General features: G+C 38.3%; 1 protein-coding gene across 1 annotated transcript in view; it reads left to right on the top strand.

The window, feature by feature from the left end:
- Positions 1 to 15543, top strand: part of LOC5568005 (MDS1 and EVI1 complex locus protein EVI1) — a 321600-nt gene extending 306057 nt beyond the window's left edge. The window contains exon 4 of the mRNA XM_021847867.1: positions 12332 to 15543. Within this exon, the coding sequence (XP_021703559.1) occupies positions 12392 to 13768 (1377 nt within the window). The 5' untranslated portion in view covers positions 12332 to 12391 and the 3' untranslated portion in view covers positions 13769 to 15543. The remainder of the gene's footprint in view (positions 1 to 12331) is intronic.
- Positions 15544 to 19685: the final 4142 nt, after the last annotated feature.

The raw sequence follows: 19685 nt of genomic DNA, 5'->3' as shown, positions 1-19685 counted from the left end.
TCAACGCTCGCTGGGGACGAGACCTTACAGGCCACCATGAGTTCCTAATTCTTCTCAAGATTGGCTCTCAGCGCTGCTCAGAAATCCATGCATTTTTATTTACACTTTCAACTACATTTTTTCCTTATTAGACTTACTTTTGTTTGTGGGGGCGTGAGTGTGTAGAGGGGTCCAGCCGGCAGAGGAGAATCTTCCAGGTGGATTATATTAAAAGCACACACTGCCAGGCTTGATAATACTGCTCAACATAATCAGAGTTCGATGACATACTCTAGAGCAGTGTACTGCCTTTGCCTTTTTGCGAGGGAGCGAAAAAATACTAAGCAGATAGGCAACGAAAAATGAGCGAGGAAGATGCAGCACAAAACCCAACAGAGTAAAATTCCTTCAACATAGAATGCTCTCACAACTCCCCGAGGACTATCTTGTTCGGGCGGTACACACAAGAGTTCTTTTGAAGCGTGAGTAAAGGTGAGCATCGCAACTAGTGAGAGAGAGAGTACCCGAAAAGGAGGAGGATCTGTGTTGAAAATTTTGAGTTCAGTTTTCACTCCTCAGAATAACGGCAAATTCGCCTCATCTTTACATCGCAGAGGAGTTTCTGTCAAGTCTGCTATGGGGCCACTCGTATCTTGGCTGTAAACGGCGTAAACCACGAGTTTCACGAATTGGCGTTTCCTTCGTAGAAGGGTAATGCGACCCTGTGAAAATATGTATTCTAAAAAATAGAAATATTTCCTGATGAATGTGTCATGCTCTTTTTTGAAAATCAGACAAACACAAAAACAATCCCAAAAAGTACCTCGTTTAATGACGGGATTGGTTATTGGAAGTTTTTGAGTTTTTCTATAAAGTCTGATAGACGAAAAGCTTCGAAGTAATGTAAAGGATGAACCGTACCAACTGTTCCATTTAAGGAGATATGCAAAATCGTTGGAAGAGGCATTTCTAAGCAAAGTAATACACACTCCATTGTTGTTTGTGGTCCTTTTCCTGGAATGGAGGACAGGTATTTCTCCCGTGTGTCCTGGCTTTAGAGCCTAGGTTTAAGCGCCCTTACTTACTTAACTGGCCTCCCAACCATTTTGCAGCTAACTGTGCTTCTAATATAAATTGTGCCGATTTAAAAATGAATCTAACTGATTTGTACGAAAAAGGCATGTTAATAGTAAGTGAGAACATTTTATAATTTTGGTAACAATCGCAATATATTTGATCAATAACGGGTGAACATTCACCAACCTCTGATCCAAAAAAAAAACAAACCTTTTGCAATTAAATCGACAAAAAAAAATTCTTCTACGATGTTACATTCATCAAATGTGACTTATAATGACTTGAAAATACAACCGTTAAACACATCATATACAGCTGGAAAGGTTTTTAAAATCACATTTTACATACCATTTTTAAAATTGTCCAAACAGCGTTGACTATCACTATCACATCATCATTTTCTTCTACCGTGACTAACCTTAATCTTCCTTCCAGACTTTAACTTACATTTACATCATACAACTTTGTGCCATGAAACAGTGGAAGAGTAACTCTAGCATCGCTCTCGGAAAGTTCAAAAGCCACCTCGTCACTTGGTCTGGTCTAACTTACCGCCGATCAATTGGTCGATGTTGGGTCATAGTGGACAAAGTGACATTATTCATATTTTGAGAAAAATGGGCTTAAAGTCTAAAACTTCGCAATTTTTGAAGTCGAGAAATCTTTGGTTCAATTTTCTTCAAATCTTTCAAACAATGTAATGAAAAGTGATAATCAAGGAAAAAAATAATCCAAACCTCTAGTACAACGATTTTTTGATAGACTAAGTGCAATTGGTTCACTCTAACTAAACATTTTTTTGAAAAAAAAAAAACAATCATTTAATGTTTGCATACTCAAATCTTTAAGATAAAGAGATAACCAGCACCCTTCAACATTAGCATCTATAATTCTTCAGAATTGTCCTTTGGAAATTTGTTCTATTTATTCCAAACTGAATTTGTTACTATGATTCTCTAGACAATCCTCCGGATGTATTTCACGAAGAAATTCCTTAAGATATGTTTCTATGGAATACACATAAGAAGATGCTACTAAGATTTCCACAGATTAGAAAAAAATGGTACTAGATATTCCTTGAGAAGTAGAATGGAAATAAAAAAAAAACAAATTGAACTCGGGAAAAATATTCAAAATAATCCTTGCAAGTAATAAGTAAAAATTTTAGCTCTAGAGCTTTTTGCTGGGGGCCCAAATAGCCGTAGCGGTAAACGCGCAGCTATTCAGCAAGACTGAGGGTCGTGGGTTCGAATCCCACCGGTCGAGGATCTTTTCGGGTTGGAAATTTTCTCGACTTCCCAGGGCATAGAGTATCTTCGTACCTGCCACACGATATACGCATGCAAAAATGGTCATTGGCATAGTAAGCTCTCAGTTAATAACTGTGGAAGTGCTCATAAGAACACTAAGCTGAGAAGCAGGCTCCGTCCCAGTGGGGACGTAACGCCAGAAAAGAAGAAAGAAGAAGAAGAAGCTTTTTGCTAAAATCGTTACATTCTTTTCTGGATTCCTTGCCTAATCTGAGAATCACTTAAGACTCAGGACTTTCTTTTTCTCCACAATCCTGTGGGTATAATACATTCAATTCCATGATTACACTCATAATCGTACTCTTCATCTCATACTCCTCACACGTCTTCGTAATCATTATCTTTTTTTTCTGAAATCCTTAGAAACACCTCGAAATCTCAGTTTAAAAATGCTTAGTATTCTCGCAATTCAATAACTTATTTCTAAAATCTCATAATTTCGCACAAAATCTCATTTTTTTTAAATTTTCCAAATTTTCCTTCAAAATCTTTTAATTTTGTTTGTAGATGAGACTGAAATCCAAATATATACGTATATAGGTGCATATATTATGTGATAAAAATTGGCATACAATGCGAATGTATAAATTTTCTACCGAACTAATCTGTGATCTTATGCGGCTTAACCTATAATAACAAATGTTGATTTGACAGCTGCTTCGGATTGATTCGACTTACTTTGAAAGAATAAACGGGACGAAACAAAATGTATAAAGGAACTCAGAAAATAGCGTTTTATGCAAGGAAACTCATCAATTTGACGATTTCATACACCGTATTTTGAGGGTTTGGCGTAATTTGTATGAATGAACGAGTTATTACGAGAACTTCCATGGACTTCTGGTTGTCTGGGTTATATAGAAAATGTAAGAAGAACCGTAAGGCTTTTATGCATATGTTTGCCAAACTCATCGATTTCTTCGCTTATTCGCTGAAACCCAGTGATTTGTTTACCATCTTAGTGTTTATTTATTCTTGAAATATTTTCCTTCCTACATCCTCAATAAGTTAGAATTGTTGAAGCCTGTCACGTAGTTATTTATGGACCAGGGAGGGTCTGGCTAAAGTCCACGGTCCTTAAAATCGATGGGTACTCATTTCGATAGTTGACATCTAATCCAGAGCGCTAGAGTCGAATTATCGTGACTAGAAAAGCCAAAATAGGCGTAGTAAAAGAGGGAGCTAGTCAGTAAAATCGCGCTAAGGGTCATCAGGTTGGAAATTTTCTCGAGATTCCAGTGCGTGGAATACCTTCGTTCTAGCAACCCGCTATACACAAGCAAAAATGGTTAATTGTAATTAGCACAAAAAGCTCTCAGTTAACAACTGAGGAAGTTCTCATAACTACTAAGTTAGAAACAGGATATGTTCCAGTTGTTACATAAGCGCCAGATAGAAAAGAAGGTATCTCAAAGAGGGTTAATCAACCAGCTAGACAAACCTCGATTATCTAACAACCAGTGCCATCTCAGTCTGATCATTACCATAAGTTTACAACCCATCATAAACAGGAACAAGCAAATAGAAAACCAATCGCACCGGGATACCGTCCCGTCCTGCTTAACGTGGAAAGCATTAGGCGCTTCCAAATAGATTGAAACGTGCAATCAATTCACAACTGGCCAACAAACATCATTGGGCTTTGGTCGGGCGCGCGCGTGCCTCGGTCTGCTCCGTCAGGACCAGTAATCGCAAACCAATTTGATCGTCGTTACCTTCCGCCATGGTCTTTACAAATCATTACGACCTTTTTCCACCTTACCCCACCCAACCCAAATGAATGGAGTGGGACTCGAGCCACGTCACCGGTGATAGTTGTTGTGATGATCATCCACCCTCCCCTCTGCGGACCCCCTCTCCCCAAACTACTAGAGACCCTAGGCACGGGTTAAGAGAGTCTTCAAAAATTGCTTCAAAAACCACACCAGATAATGATCGAACATCACGATTCCATTTTCGCGTCTGATATTTTTCCTGCCTCTCGCATCCCTCACAGTCCACCGCGAATTTCTTCAACCATTCATCCAGCAACCGACATCACGGAAAACAAACATAAAACCCGTGCGCGCGGGAGAAGATCTTCGGACGCCACTTCATAGTGCCACCGCTTCTTCCATGCCTGTAGGGTAAGGTGGGGCAGTAAGGGCGACCTTCGAGGAATAATCAATATTTCCAGAGAAACTATGACAGTTGAAAAGAAACAAACACCCCACAGTTGGACCTCCAACATATTGACCATAAGTTTGCTGAACAAACTTGTGTCAAATTATTAACCCATTTTTAGTTATACAAGTAACAAAATGTATGTCTTAAACAAACTGATAATTCTAATTTACCCAAAACTAACATTTTTTTTTGCAAAACTAAGATAAAACGTTCAATTATGGCGACTTATTTCGCCAAATTTAAAAGTAATGTATTGATTTTAAGTAACTTATAATTAATATAATATAAGTAATATAATTTTTCGTGAATAACTAATATTTCTAAAGCATCTTTTTAACAGGCGTAGGCCCTTACATTAAATGCCGAATGAGATTTTATTTTCAATTTGCTCCATGCAAAGGAGGTTCGACCGAAAAATTTTACGTCGGAAAACTACAAATAGCCATAACTTTTTTAAATCTCAATCGATGTCTATGATTTTTGGTGCTAAGATGCCTCATTTGAATAGCATTTGAAACACCATAACATTTATAATTTTTGTTTTGAATTCAGCTAGAAATCTTGAAAAGAAACTTTCTTCCCTCTTTACTCTACATAAAATTACAAGTTTCTCGTCTAAAACCAATAAATTTCCATCAGTTTTTCCAAAACTCATCAGAATTCTATAATATTTAGAGTTCAAGTTATTTACGTGAATACTATTCGAAGCCCCATTAAATTTATAACATTTGCGTGGAGACAAAAATATACCCCACCTTACTCTACCACGGCATCACGAATGATGAGGACGAGGCGCCTCCTCCTCGCGCCGCTCTGCCCAATTCCAATAACACATCGCGGACAACATTAGCGAAAAACAGAATGATCTCTATTATATGCGCTCAGAGCAGCCACCCGCCGCCAAAGTTACCTGGGGGGTGGTGCTGGGGTCGACTCCGGTGGATCGACACGAGAGCGGACTCCTTTTTGATGGCTGGGTGCACTTCCTTCATGGAGGCGCGCGCGCGCCCGCCACAGAAGAGAGACTTTTCTGCTTCACTGTTCGAGTGGTCTGCAAATAGCTCTAGAGTTGGCACGGGGTGGCGATGCAGACACGGGTACTGCTGGATTCGAGGGTTTCCCAAACTATGGGAATAGATTGGAGCAAAACTACCAATTAGGCTTTATGTTCCAAAAAAGCTTTTTCATGTCCTCAATACAACTGTTTGCAGAATTTGCAAAGAAACTATTGAAACAATCAGTGAAACCTATGTTCTGATTTGTCAACCGTTTGGAGAAACATCCAATAGGTGTTGACAAGAAAACTATGATCCTATGATCTGGTAAAATAGACAAAACCCCTTAATGACCTCATTTTTCTAATAATTGCCAGATAAGTTTAAAAAAGTATTGTTTCTAGAATCAAAAATGTTTGCGTTACAAAATATTGATTGATAAACTTAAATAAAACTTCATTAAAACTGTGGCCCAGAATCTAAGCTTGAAATCCAATTTGTTTTTATGTTTTTATTTATTTATTTTTTGGTAGACAGAGAATTTGAGTCTAATTTTAATAAAATCCAAAATTTATTATTAAATTCTGGAGTTTTCCGAAAAAAGCATATCGAATTCCAGTTCCAACACCAAAAGCAGCAAAAAGAAAAGTTCAAGTTCAAAGCTCTAAAAAGTGCAATTATAATAAGGAGATTTCAAGTACTTCAAATAGTATCGACAAAAATTGTACACTTCTTTATACAACCATCCTTTTTAGGACCACTTTTTAACGACCGAAATTCAGATTAAAGACCGTTTTTAGTAATGATCAATATCATTAAAAGTCTTCCAAATAGAGGGTCATGCTATTCAGCTAAATTGTTCAGTAGATAAAGGGCTAACATGCGGTGGTCATTGAGATGCGGAATTCTGCCAAATAGCGGCGCTAGTGGGCATAAACATTTTGTTTTTTGTAATATCTCAGAATCCAGACACCTTAGAAAGATGGCGTCTTCTGCAAAGTTGTTCAGCAGCTCAAGCCCTATCATTATAAAAGCCATAAGATTCGAGATCTTTCCAACAAGTGTCGCTAAACTTTCGTTTTGTAAATATCTTCACATCTTGACTACTTAGAAAGATGGCGCTTTCAGTAAACTTGACCCGTATGTCAAAGGCTATCATTGTTCGACTCATAAGATTCGAAATTTTACCACCAGGAGGCACCAATGAGCATACAATATTTGTTTCGCGGATATCTCAGGATCCTGACTATGTTAAAATATGGCTTTTTTTGGTAGAGTTGTTTTGTTGATTATAAACTATCATTTTTTAAGCCAGTACATTTGAAAACAAAAGTTTCGTACTCACTGGTGCCGCCTGTTGACAAGATTTTGAATCATTCGACTCATACTCCTAAACTATTTCGAAAAATTGCTTCTGGTATTCTATGGTTTTCTCGAACTATGACAATAAGTCAGAAATTTATTCAACAAATCTGCAAAATGGGAGCCAGTATATTTATCCAGAGATTCTTCAGGATTTTTTTTCCAGAATTTCGCAGGTAAATATTCCAGGAACTTGTCAAGAAATTATTCCAGGAATTTGCCGGAGTGCTATTTCAGAAGTTCCTTCAGAGATTCCACTGAAGACTCCTCTTATAAATTTCTCCAGGAATAACTCAGGGAACCCCTCCAAAATTTCATACAAGGATTAAAAGGAGAAACTAGAATGCCTGCAAGAATACCTTGGAGAATTTCTCCAGGCTTTTTTTCCAGACAAAAATTTTCAAAAAATTCCTCAGGAAAATAATAAATCTTTCGTTCTACAAACATTACTTATGTGAATTTTTCATAAATTGCTCCCGAAAATTCTTCAGGTTTTCCTCTATATATTTCTGTTAGACTTCTTCCTGGAATTCCTCTAGAGTTTATCTAAGAATCCTTTTATAAACAAGCTCGGAAATTTCGTGAAAAATTTTAAAACAATTTTCTCAGCAATTTGAATAGTAAAAATTATTGGAATTCCTCCAGAAATTTTACACATTTTTTTCTGAGAATAACTCCAGAAATTCCTTCACGATTTCCTCAGTAAATGATTTTATAGATTTTCATGACATAACGTCAGAAATTCCACCAGAAATTATTTTAGGAATTCCTCTACATAGATGATTACAGCAGAAGCTACTCAGGAAATGGTTTCCAAAATTAATCCAGGAATACTGGAGTTTTTCTTAGGAATGGCTAAAGGGTATCCCTTAGAAATTTTATCAAGATTCTTAAAGGAATTCCACCAGGCCCGCACACTTCGATCTAAGCAAAGGACGTTTGAGCGGTGCCGAATTCACTCGTTGCCATGGTCACGTAAATAACATGGCACCACTCAAAAGTCAGATACCGTGATGCATCAATACCCGGACGCTTAAACTGGGGCACATATTGAAACTCCGTTTCAAATCATTTTCCATCGAAAAAGATATGAGTTCATTTTTGCTACACATAGTTTTATAATAGAACTTGGTAGAAAAAGTAAATTTTATGTTGGAACTTCTGATATTAACATGAAAATCATCGAAACAATCAGGCTTGTCTTGTCCTTAAATCCGGACACCAGAAGCTATACTTGTCTATAAATCCGGACACTCGTGAATCAAAATCCGGACAGCGCTTTTGCAGCATGGAATATTGCAACAAAATTCTTGGAAAGTTTATCTGCATTTAACCGTATGTCACATTTATAAACTCTACATACAGATCTATGATCTATGATGTTTATGATATTGAAATTCTTGTAAATGTGTGTTTCAATCACTCCAACTCTATACAAACATATACGGCTAGGCGCTTGATGCTAGAACCGCAGATATACTTGAATTGGACTGTTTTTCTGTGTCTAAACCGGCATTCCATTCACTGAAAACACTTAACTGATAATGTTTGAGGGTTTTCTTTTAGATTTACCCTCCAAATATTCACTCTTAGAAGTAAAACACTGTGCTCCAGAATAATGTCCGGATTTAAAGCCACCTGTCGATGATTCCGGACAGTCTCTTTTCCACCGTATCACGCTAATTAATACGAATTTCACGATTGTAGTGCTTATAAATACATATACCATCGTTTATTTCTTTATCAAATTTGATATACTTTGTGAGCTATGAAAATTTAAAACATTAACTTAACACATAAGCACAACTGAATGTTAAGGTACGTTCGTCGTCACTTCTACCGAAAATGATGCACACCGCATAAAACCCCTTGCAGCAGGAACAACTTTTTTGTTCTGATTATTATTAATGTTTAGGCAATGGTAACTAGATTACAACTTATTGTGAAATGATCAGCAAAATTGAAAGTGAATATTATTTTTGAAATTTACCACATATATATGTAATTTAATATTTTATTAACATATTATACCAGAGTGTCCGGATATTGGTACTGTCCGGATTTTGATTCACCACGGTAGTGAACTCGTGCATCGGTCCATAATAAATTATACCGTGGTGAATCAAAATCCGGACGGTACCAATATCCGGACACTCTGATTATATTAGTCAATTAGAGTTAAATTAAATGACAATATGTTGGGTTTTTATTCACTCCGTTGATTATTAACAATGCTTATAACTTTACATTTATGTTAAATCTAGTAACCATCGTAAAACAAATAATAAAAATGAAAACAAATAATTTGTTCGTGTTGAACGTCATTTCTCCGCGTTCTGACTCCAACTCAAGTTTAACGATCGATGACCGCCCGAACATTGTTTGATTGAAGGAACAGTTTGTGAACTATATTTTATAACAAGTTTTAACCATAAGTGTTTAGGGAAAGATATTTCAAAAGTTTGGTGGCTCCAATGTTGGTGAATAAGTCGGGAATACATATTTATCGGTGCTTCTAGAGACTGTCCGGGATTTCGAGCCAGTGTTTTAAGATCCGGACATCTTCCTAATGACCCTGGTTTAATTAGAGTAAGTGAGTTTTGTGCTAGAAAAAATAAGAGAAAACTTAAAAAATACTATTGGAAGCTTTGTGAGTATTCAACATTTAACTCGATGTGAAATAAATAGTGTTAAACTTTCATAATTACAGTTTGATCTGCACCGACTGCAGTTCAAGCCACACGCACCTCGGCTCAGGTAGTCAAGTCACTAATATTACAAACGTGCTATTCTTTTTGACATTATAGGGCAAACGCAGACATCAAGCTTTTTAAATATCTATATTTTATTGTGTTTTGATACGATTTACATCAATATTAAACGAATATTATGTGCTATTACACAGTGTCCGGATTTTGATTCATAAGTGTCCGGATTTAAATACACCGTTTGCATCAGTTGTCCGGATTTATGGACAAGACATGCTCAAGTATTTGAATGGTTTTCATGTTGAAATCATGATTTTTACCAAAAAGTTCATCAGTAGCGTAAAGATTTTGAGTTAAACAAGGTTCGAAATAATATTACATTAAAGGTTTTCTGAAACAACACCTTGATTAAGCATTTAAACATTTGTGTCGACTTAAGCGTCCGGGTATTGCTGCACCACGGTATATAACGTTATAAAACGAAGTTCTTGTAGTAACTCTAGAAAAAAAAAATCTAAACGAATTTCCCTGCAGAAATCCCCGATAAAACTAAAGCAAAACTTTCGGAGTAACTCCTGGGGAAATTGTTAAAGAACTTCAAGAGGATTGTTCAGGAGGATTTCCTACTGAAATTTGCGTAGGAACTTTCCAAAGCAATCCTGAAAGAGCTCCGAAGAGAATCTTCCAAAGAAACTTTTAAAATGCTTGCGGAGGAACAGTTAGAGGAACTTACGATGGAACTTCTAGAGAACCTCCAATTGAGAGAACATCAGAACCGGAGAAATTTCTGAAGTAGCTCCTAGCAGAACTTCTGGACTGAACTTTTAAGGGAATTTCTGGAGGAACTTCTAGCGGAACTTCCTGGAGGAACTCCTGGCAAAACGTCCAGAGTGACACCTAGAGAAGGGTAACTTCCGGAGTAATTTGTTGCAGAAATCAGATAAATTTCCGAACGAATTTCTACAACAGCTTCTGGAGGTATCCTTGGAGGAACTTCCATAAGAACTTCTAGAAACTTCCGGAGGAACTCTCCAAGGAACTTCTAGAGGAACTTCAAGCTGAACAACCAAAGAAGCTCCTGGGATAATTTTCAGAGGAATTTCCAAGGGGCTTCCGGAGGAATTCCAGAATAAAATATCGGAAGAATTTCAGCAGAAACTTTCGAACACTATTTCAAAGGAATTGTGGAACGAATTTCATCAACGAATCATCAACAAAATCGTTATTCATTATTAACCAAAATGATGCACCAGTAGTTGTTTCTGAAGTGTAGTAGGGGAATAGTTTATATTTTTGCTCCCAAATTGACTCTATTTCTAAATATTCAATAATAACATGTTTTTCGGCGTGTTGAGTACTGTTTTTCTTATCTACATCAAGATTTTACCGTTATTTAGTGCTGATCTAGTGTAACATTATAAATATCCGATGCAATCCAAAATAATCATGGTAATATATGGTATTGAATGGTGACAAAAATAATCATTTTAGTTATTTGAGTTGTCTAGTAGATATTTCCGCATTCCTTCTTATAAAGCATCCCCTTATGACGGTAAACTCAAAAATATGCTTTAAATTGTTAAAAAACATCTGCTTTGTAAGTGATATAAACATGGAATAAAGAAAATTTCATTACACGTAGAACTACACCGAACAAACATCGGTGGCAGTCTTGCCCCATAGTGCTGAAAAATACGCTATTTTGGATGATATTTTAGAAGCTCGAGAACTAATACTTTTCGAAGTCATTATGTTTTAAACTGGCACAGTGCTTATGAAAAGAAGATAGACTAAAATCCTGAGGCAAAATCGATTGGTTTTATAACTTTGGACAAAGTTAGAAAACAATTTGCTTAAGGTGGCACACTTGCCCCTAACTCCGCTAGATAAGGATAGGAGAGGATTCGAAATATTGATATGTATCGCTACGTAAATTTTCGTATTCTCTATTTGCAATCAGTTTAAATCAAAAAAATCATAAGTCAGACATGTTCCGTAATTTGCCAGCCCCTGCCCGTAAGCACAATTTTCTACAAAATACAGACCCCAGTCAAACACCCACGTGCCACATCGTTCAAGCGATCCTGTTCCGCGCCCACCTCCCTATCTCCTCGCCACCCTTCACGAAGATCATTTTACTCGCTAAACTGGCAAGCAGCATCGGAATGGAAATCTGGAGCGTAGGGTCGGTCGCCCACGAAGGGGAATTGGACAGCGCACGCTGCAATTGAATATATAATGGAAATCGATAGATTTATGCGCGACGTTTCTAAGCGGGTTCAGAGCCCGTCCCGTTTGCCTCTGTGCGGTCAGACAGAACACCGAGATGGAATTTCCAATTTGTGATTTCACCCCAGCAGCTCATCTATGCTCGTTGCTGCTTATTTCTGGCATCAGGTTAATTGGAACAGGAACAGGGTGAGGAAAGGGAAGAAGTGACGGTGAAGTGATCGCTCAAGATCGCCAACGTTGTGCGGTTTCCTTTGACAAGATCATCCCGGGCGCACTTCACAATATCAAAACTTAATAGCTATTCAAATATTGACTTGGCGACAGTTGGGATTTATTTCCCCGGCGATTGTATGCCACAATTGTCTTCAATGCAGTTTATTGTTCTGCCCGCGGAACTTTCCAAACAAACATTATTTTCTCTCTATTTCTGCCCCTCAGGTTCAAACAGAACACATAATGAATGACTCAATTAATTTTTGCTTCTCTTTTTGTTCCATTGCAGGACCACGCTTCTCTCTGAACCGGGGAATGCCAAGTGAGATCGAGTGCTAAGAGGAAAAAGATGCGAGAAAAAGATCACTCCCCAAGAAAGATGCTCCCCAGTCCCAAGCAAGCAGCGGTCTACCCGTTACTCGGCCTAGGGTCGACCCTCTCGGCTCAGCTGCCGTTCGACTTCTCCACCAGCAACCGATCCTCTTCATCCAATCTGCTCCACCAACAACAGAGCCTGCTCGATCAACCATTAGATCTACGAGTGGAGCGCAAAAAGTCCTCCAACAGCAGCAGTTCAACGTCGGATGAAGACGAATCCCCACGGACGCCGGCCGAAGATGTCGTCAAACCCAGCAGCGTAACGTCCTTCCAAGACAACAATAACAACAACAACCTAAGAGATAACAACACCGATAGCAGCAATAAGAGCCCAAGCCCGATCCATCTTAACAACAACAACAACAGCGTTAAATACACCAACAACAACCACATCAACGTAAAGGACGAGTTCCGAATATCTAACCTAGCAAACCACAGTCCGCCGATCTTCCCTCCGCCGGGGATCAACCCCCTGATGTTGGAAGCGATCGCCAAAGCTGGACTTCCACTGCCCGGATACCGGAACCAATTCCTCCCCGCGCGATCACCCGTTTCGTTCGATCTCCAACGGTTATCTCAGCTGAGGCAATCCAGCAATGGCAACGGCCTTGCCAACAACAATAACAACAACAACGCCAACAGCATCAACCACAATCTACCGCCAGGTGCCGCCACCAAGAACAAAGATCGCTACTCGTGCAAGTTCTGTGGCAAAGTATTCCCCCGTTCCGCGAACCTCACGCGTCACCTGCGGACACATACCGGCGAACAGCCCTACAAGTGCAAATACTGCGAGCGTTCCTTCAGCATATCGAGCAACCTGCAGCGCCACGTGCGAAACATCCACAACAAGGAACGCCCCTTCAAGTGCGCCCTCTGCGAACGCTGTTTCGGTCAGCAGACGAACCTCGATCGGCACCTCAAGAAGCACGAAGCCGACGTCACCAGTCTGGGTCTTGGCCTGGACGAACGTCTCCGAGCTGCGCGACGAAACTCGCGCGGTATCCCGGAGGATTCCTACTTCGAAGAAATTCGTTCCTTCATGGGTAAAGTGACGCAGCTGCCGATCCCGCTGAGGATGCAGCATCACCAGGCGGCGGCAGCAGCTGCCGCAGCTCAACATCCCCAGCTGCACCACCAATCGTCGTTGGCTCAGCAGGTTCAACAGCAGCAGCAGCAGCAACAGCAAGCTCATCAACAGCATCAGCTGGACGCGAGTTCGTCACGTAGTTCGACGCCTTCGGATCCGGGATCGCCGGCGGGAAGTTCCCACAGCGCCCACCTGGAGATCAAGATGGAAACGAACGACGATGACGAGGAGGATGCCGAGCAGGTGCAGGTTACTTGACCGGGTGGGACCACGGTGCCCGGGAGTGTTTGAAGCAATGGGAGGGGAGTTCGGGGGGAGGGGTCCAGCTGGTATGAGGTCGGAATTCGTTGGAAATGATGACTGTAGCTTTGAAGTTGTTAAATGGGAAAATACTTGTTAAGAATGCTTGTAGATTCATTAAATATTTAAAAAACACAAGAAATCAACGAAGAAGATATTTTGAAGAATTTACAAAACGCTCTTAATAAGGTGTTTTCCCGGCGTCCGGCCATTTGACCGAACGCCGTTTATTTGTGATGTTATTGAACCCAAACAGATACTTCAATAATACAGTCATCATTTCGTATCCGACAGCCTCACTTCCAACCAGCACGCACTCAGTCGAAAACGCAATGTTACAATGTACAATCAATCAATTCCTGTTAGCACTCAGTAAGGTTACACGCATCTCTCTTTGTAAATCTCTATTTCCATCCGTTCGCGACTTATTGACAAAAAAAGATGGAACCTACATCACCAGAACAAAACTCGTACTTGTTAGATTACCAGCATAGTCCTCGTAAGCGCACCCTGTACTACGCCTAGCCTAGAATTTGTGTAATCATTTCCAACTTATATTTGTAAAATAGTCTTACTCAGATTCGAGAGCAATCACTCGAACACCTTTTAGTGCTGTTAAGAGTTCTTAGAGTTATTTTTTAGCGAAAACAAAAATCACGACGTGTCCTCATCTCCTAGTAATCGCGTAAAGCACCAAACTCCACTCGATGAGTATACTGCTTGAGAAACCAATAAAGGGGAAAATACTACCGAGCGAGATGAACCACAAAATACTCGTTTTGCCATATGATCTTTGTTTGTAGCCCGTAGGTTTGAGTTTATTGCGAAAAGTTTATTTTTTTTATGTTCAATTGAAGCAACTTTAAAAGTCTATAATAATTCCTGTACAACATTTAGCGAAAAGTGCAGCAGTAAATATGAGCGAGAGCAAATCTTTGCTGTTATGGGCAGAGCCACCAGACGGAATAAATGTTCAACCAAAGCCAAATAAGCGATATTCGTAATAAATTTATTGAAAACAAAATGGAATGAAAAGCGTATAGCAAAATCATCAACGATTTATGTAAAGGTTTGATTTGTTTCTAAAACGAAGATGAACGTTAAAAGTCTACTTGTTGAAGTTTATATTGATTGGTTAGTTGGATTAGACTCGATTGAATAGTTTGTCCCTTGTTAACTCACGTTTTATTTTTTAGTTTAATTCGATTGTTACTCAAAGTAGTGCGTAAGAATCCGTTAGTTGCATAGAATAGAAATCCGAAGAACCGGAACAGGCTACCTTAAAGCTCATCCAACTGGGATTGTGATCTGGATGTTCCGAAGTATAAAGAATTTTTAAAGTATTGTTTTATCTTACCTAAGTCTATTGAGAGAATCGCAAACAGCTACAAAACTCACAGAAAGTGTTCCTTATAGAAACAAAAGAGCTACGTTTTCATGAATGAGCACCGATTACAAGCAAGCAGATTAGTTACCATGTAGAAGAAAAGCAAGAAACTAACTTAGAAAGTATTATTTTTCTTTACAGAAAGAAACAAGCTGAACCACTTAATTTAAACAGGAAAATCGAAAAAAAAAATCTGAATCACCATTGGCAGCAAGTAAAAAATGTCATATAAGCTCTAACATCTAACTATCATATTGAAAATCATTAGAAGAATCAAAAGCAAAACGCTGCACCCACTAGTTGATCTTACTCCACATATCCCCGTTCCAAGACTCCAGCCACAATTGTTCAACTGTTATAATCAAGTTATTAGCAAAAGAATTTAATGACCACCCTTAGTCCGTACTAGACTAGCGCAACCGCGACGTGTGTGAGTGTAAATAGTTACACCTAGCTATTGTAACAGTCGCAATGTGAATTGCGTACGCGTTTTGCCACGGCCGCAAGCGATGTACCATTTTTAATGAAAATAAAGTGATTAATTTGAAAAATGTATGCTTTTGGATTTATCAATTTCGTATATGATGACAACTCTTGTGTAGCCACCTCGCTCGCTGTGCCCCACGCCTTCTTGTTCCTACCGGATTCGTAGCGAACACCATCTTTACAGGGCTGTTGTCCGGCATTCTTGCAACATTTCCTGCCTAGTGTATCCTTCCAGCTTTAGCCACCTTCAGCATACTGGGTTCGCCATGGAGTTGAGCGAGCTCGAGATCCATTCTTCGCCGCCACACACCATTATCCTGCACAGTTCCAGCATATACTTTGTTTTCGACGCATTCACGTTTCAGGCGGGTGAACAAATCTGCCACCGTTTCATATTTCCTCCTAATAATATCCATGTCGTCCGTGATGCAAACAAATTGGCCGGATCTCGTATAAAACGTGCCTCGACTGTTAAGTCCGGCTCTCCGCTATGTACCGCAATATTGAACAACAGGCATGAAAGTTCATCCCCTGTCGTAGTCCCCGCCGCGACTCGAACGAACTGTAGTGTTTGAACGAGATCTTCACGCAGTTTTGCACACTGTCCATCAATCTTATGAACTTCCCGGGAAAGCTACTCTCGTCCATGATTGTCCATAGCTCTACACGGTCAATATTGTCATATGTCGCCTTATAATCGATGAACAGATGGTGCGTAGAGATTCACCACGCACCAAATGTAAACGCTACTAAGATCGGTAGTCCTCTATGGACATGAAGCATGGACCATCAGAGGCGCGTCCACGTTCGAAACCATGGGTAGGACAAACGTTGGCAAATATTTTGTGCACATTGAAGCTGAGAAAACCTTTAACCGTATGGAAATTAAAAACGAAATCTATTAGGATCCAGGAAATACAAACTGTCATTATTATTATTTTATTATTATTTGCCATCATTTCAAGATCCAAGACCTTTTTGGAATTACATGGTTTTCTCCAGGAATTTCATCTCAAATTTATTTAGATAAAATGTTCAGATATTACTCTAAAAATTTCTAAAGGAGTATGACGATTTTTCTTAGGGAATTTCTTCAAGAATATTGTATTGGATGCCTCAAGAATTCAACCTGGATTCACCCAAGGAGAATCACCGAAATGGAATTTCTTCAAAGATTCATCAGAATTCCTCCAAAAATTCCTTGTGAAATTTTTCAAGAAAGTCCCAACCTCTAAGATTTTATCCAATGAATCATGAAACTGCCTTTGTGAAGTAATATAAGATTTCAACTAGAGATTTCTCTAATGATACCTTCAGCAATTCTTCTAAGGTTTCTTCAGAAATTCCTCCAGGAAAATGCAAATGAAATTTTTCTGAAAAATAAACCCATGGTGGGATTTTTTTTGGAAAACTTTTAAAAAATGTATTAATTGGAAGAAATTCTGCAGCAATTCCTAAAATAAATGATTATTTTCGAAGAAACCCTAAAAAAATTGGATTTCTGGGATAAAGCTAAGTATGCTGTTTGTTGTTTAAGTGATTTTCTTGACCATTTCTTGGGAGAAATTTTCCACGCATCGAGATAGGCGATTCCTTTTCTTGTCAGGTGGTAGGTCATTTGGCATAAAGTCGTTTGGCATAAAGCCGTTTGGCATAAAGTCGTTTGGCATAATGGTCATTTGGCATAAAGTCGTTTGGCAAAATGGTCGTTTGGCATAATGAGTCTGGAACCGAAAATTTCTTGAGATGACATTCGTTTTTACGTTTCTATTGGATCTTTCTGATGACATCAGGCTGCAGCCAATTGATACAACATGATACTTTATTCAACAATCATATGCTTTTGAATAAACTAAAGCATATTAGGAAAGTTATAGCCAATAGTATTTTATTAGTAATCCAGAAATTATTCTCCTTTCTAATATTATTTCTTCTTTTGAGTTTCGCTATTGGAATATTTTTTTGCACTAAAGATTTTGATATATTTAGCACAAATTTACCCTTCTTTCAAACGTTTTATGTTTTTTATTCGAAACTAGTGGTCCCGGCAAACTTTGTCTTGCCATCAAGTAGGCTGTTGAAAAACGCTTTTGATCGTCCCATATAAAATGACAGTTTCGTTCGCGCTCGTTTTTTCAACTTTCCCGGTGAATATCCTGGGATTTTTATACACACGAACACGTCGGAACCGCTGACGAACAAAATGGGGGAAGAATTATCCAAATCCGTTGCCCCGTTCGTGAGCCATTTCGTGACATACAAACACCATTCCATTTTTATTTATATAGATATGATGTAACCATAATTATAGATATAAAAACCGTTGATTTAAAATTTAAATAAATTTCACCTTCTTTTAACATAGACTGTTCTTTGTAACTTTACCCGAGGAGGAAAGAATGACTCGGAATAACTTATGCATACCACTTTTAGGTATAATATCACAATAAGGTATTTTTTAGTTATCAATACCTCATTTTGGTATTATAATGGTATTTGAAAAAAAAATGTTTAAAACAATTAAAAATACTTCATTTAGGTATTCAATAGCTATTGAGGACTGCTGGAGGTATTGAAATAATATTGAAAAATTTCACTTTTATATGAAAATCCGTCAAGTATTATTTAGGTATTACAATACCTGATCTAATTATCAGCTGGGTATTTGTAGAATATGCAGAAGGTATTATTTGAGGTATTTTACCTCTTATGCATTGCTCATTCATATCTCATTCAGGTTGTAAGTATTGGAAATTATCTGGTATGGAATACCTCAATTTGGTATTCAGTAGTTATTTTCTTCTGCTCGGGTATTTTTTTCAATATTTTTTGTTTCCAACTAACAAAAAGGCGGTAACCGATAACATTGATCTGCTCAAGTAATCAGCGAAAAGAGAAATCGATTACTGCAGTTACTTCAATGGGTTGTGCTACTCTTTCCCGAATGTTGATTCCCTGAATGGTGTTTCCCGAACGCCAGTTCCCCGAATACCAGTTCCTCGGAAACCTCGTTTCCCCGAAAAGTTTTAAGCACTCATAATTGTCGTAACTTTATACATTTCAGGGTGGTGAACGAACTGGCCATCTAATATGCACCCTTCTTTATTTAATTGGCGGTTCTTTCGAGTTTTACCATCCTCAGCATGTTTGACAACATGTGTATAGGCGAGAATGACAGAATACCGCATTCTTTTGATTGCCTATCGTTATTTCTTATTCATTATCCAGCCACTGAGGACTATTATAGCACCTTTTTAAACTGCACCACTTTTCAGGGAAACCGTTCATTCGGGGATATTCGGAGAAACGCCATTCGGGGAAAAGTTGCACAATCACTTCGATGATTCTGAACGCAATTTATTTATTTTCATTTTATTATGCAACAATAATTTATGGCATCCAATCTTCTATTGGTTTAATCATAAATGTTGCTTTCTTCTAAAAATAGGTTGCTCTTTAGATTTTTACTGTTTTTAATTTTATTATTTAGTAAAGCTAAATGTAAACCATATTTATCTGTTTTATCAATTCTTGCAAGACTTTCTGTTATGATGATAATGATTTCAAAACCAACATATTTCATTTTTGCAAACTCATAATCTTCTTTCGATATATGCTGGAAAAAATATTATTTCAATCACAAATTTCCCCTTCTTTCGATAATAGACGATGTTTTTGATGAACACTTCCAAAATTAAAATTTTAATGGAATCGTTGAAAAGTTTTGCCACAAATATTTTCTTATAAAAAGTGTGTTTTTCATTTGAGGCGAAAAAAAATCTGCTGTCGTATATAGCTCAAGCTCAAAAATACTCTATGTTCTGGGATGTAGAGAAAATTATTTTTCCGAAAAAATCTTCCACCGACCCATCACGAGTTTTATTTAGTAATGCTCTCTAATGTCACAACAATTTTTGACATTCATAGATAGGAAAATCTCTGAACGAACACCACGCTTGTTGAGCACCTACCAAAAAAAAAGTGCTTTGTGCTCGGTGGTGT

Source organism: Aedes aegypti, chromosome 2 (genome assembly GCF_002204515.2).
Source record: "Aedes aegypti strain LVP_AGWG chromosome 2, AaegL5.0 Primary Assembly, whole genome shotgun sequence".
In the NCBI taxonomy this organism is placed as follows: domain Eukaryota; kingdom Metazoa; phylum Arthropoda; class Insecta; order Diptera; family Culicidae; genus Aedes; species Aedes aegypti.
The sequence above is the reverse complement of the archived record's forward strand: the minus strand, read 5'-3'. Positions and strand labels throughout refer to the sequence as shown.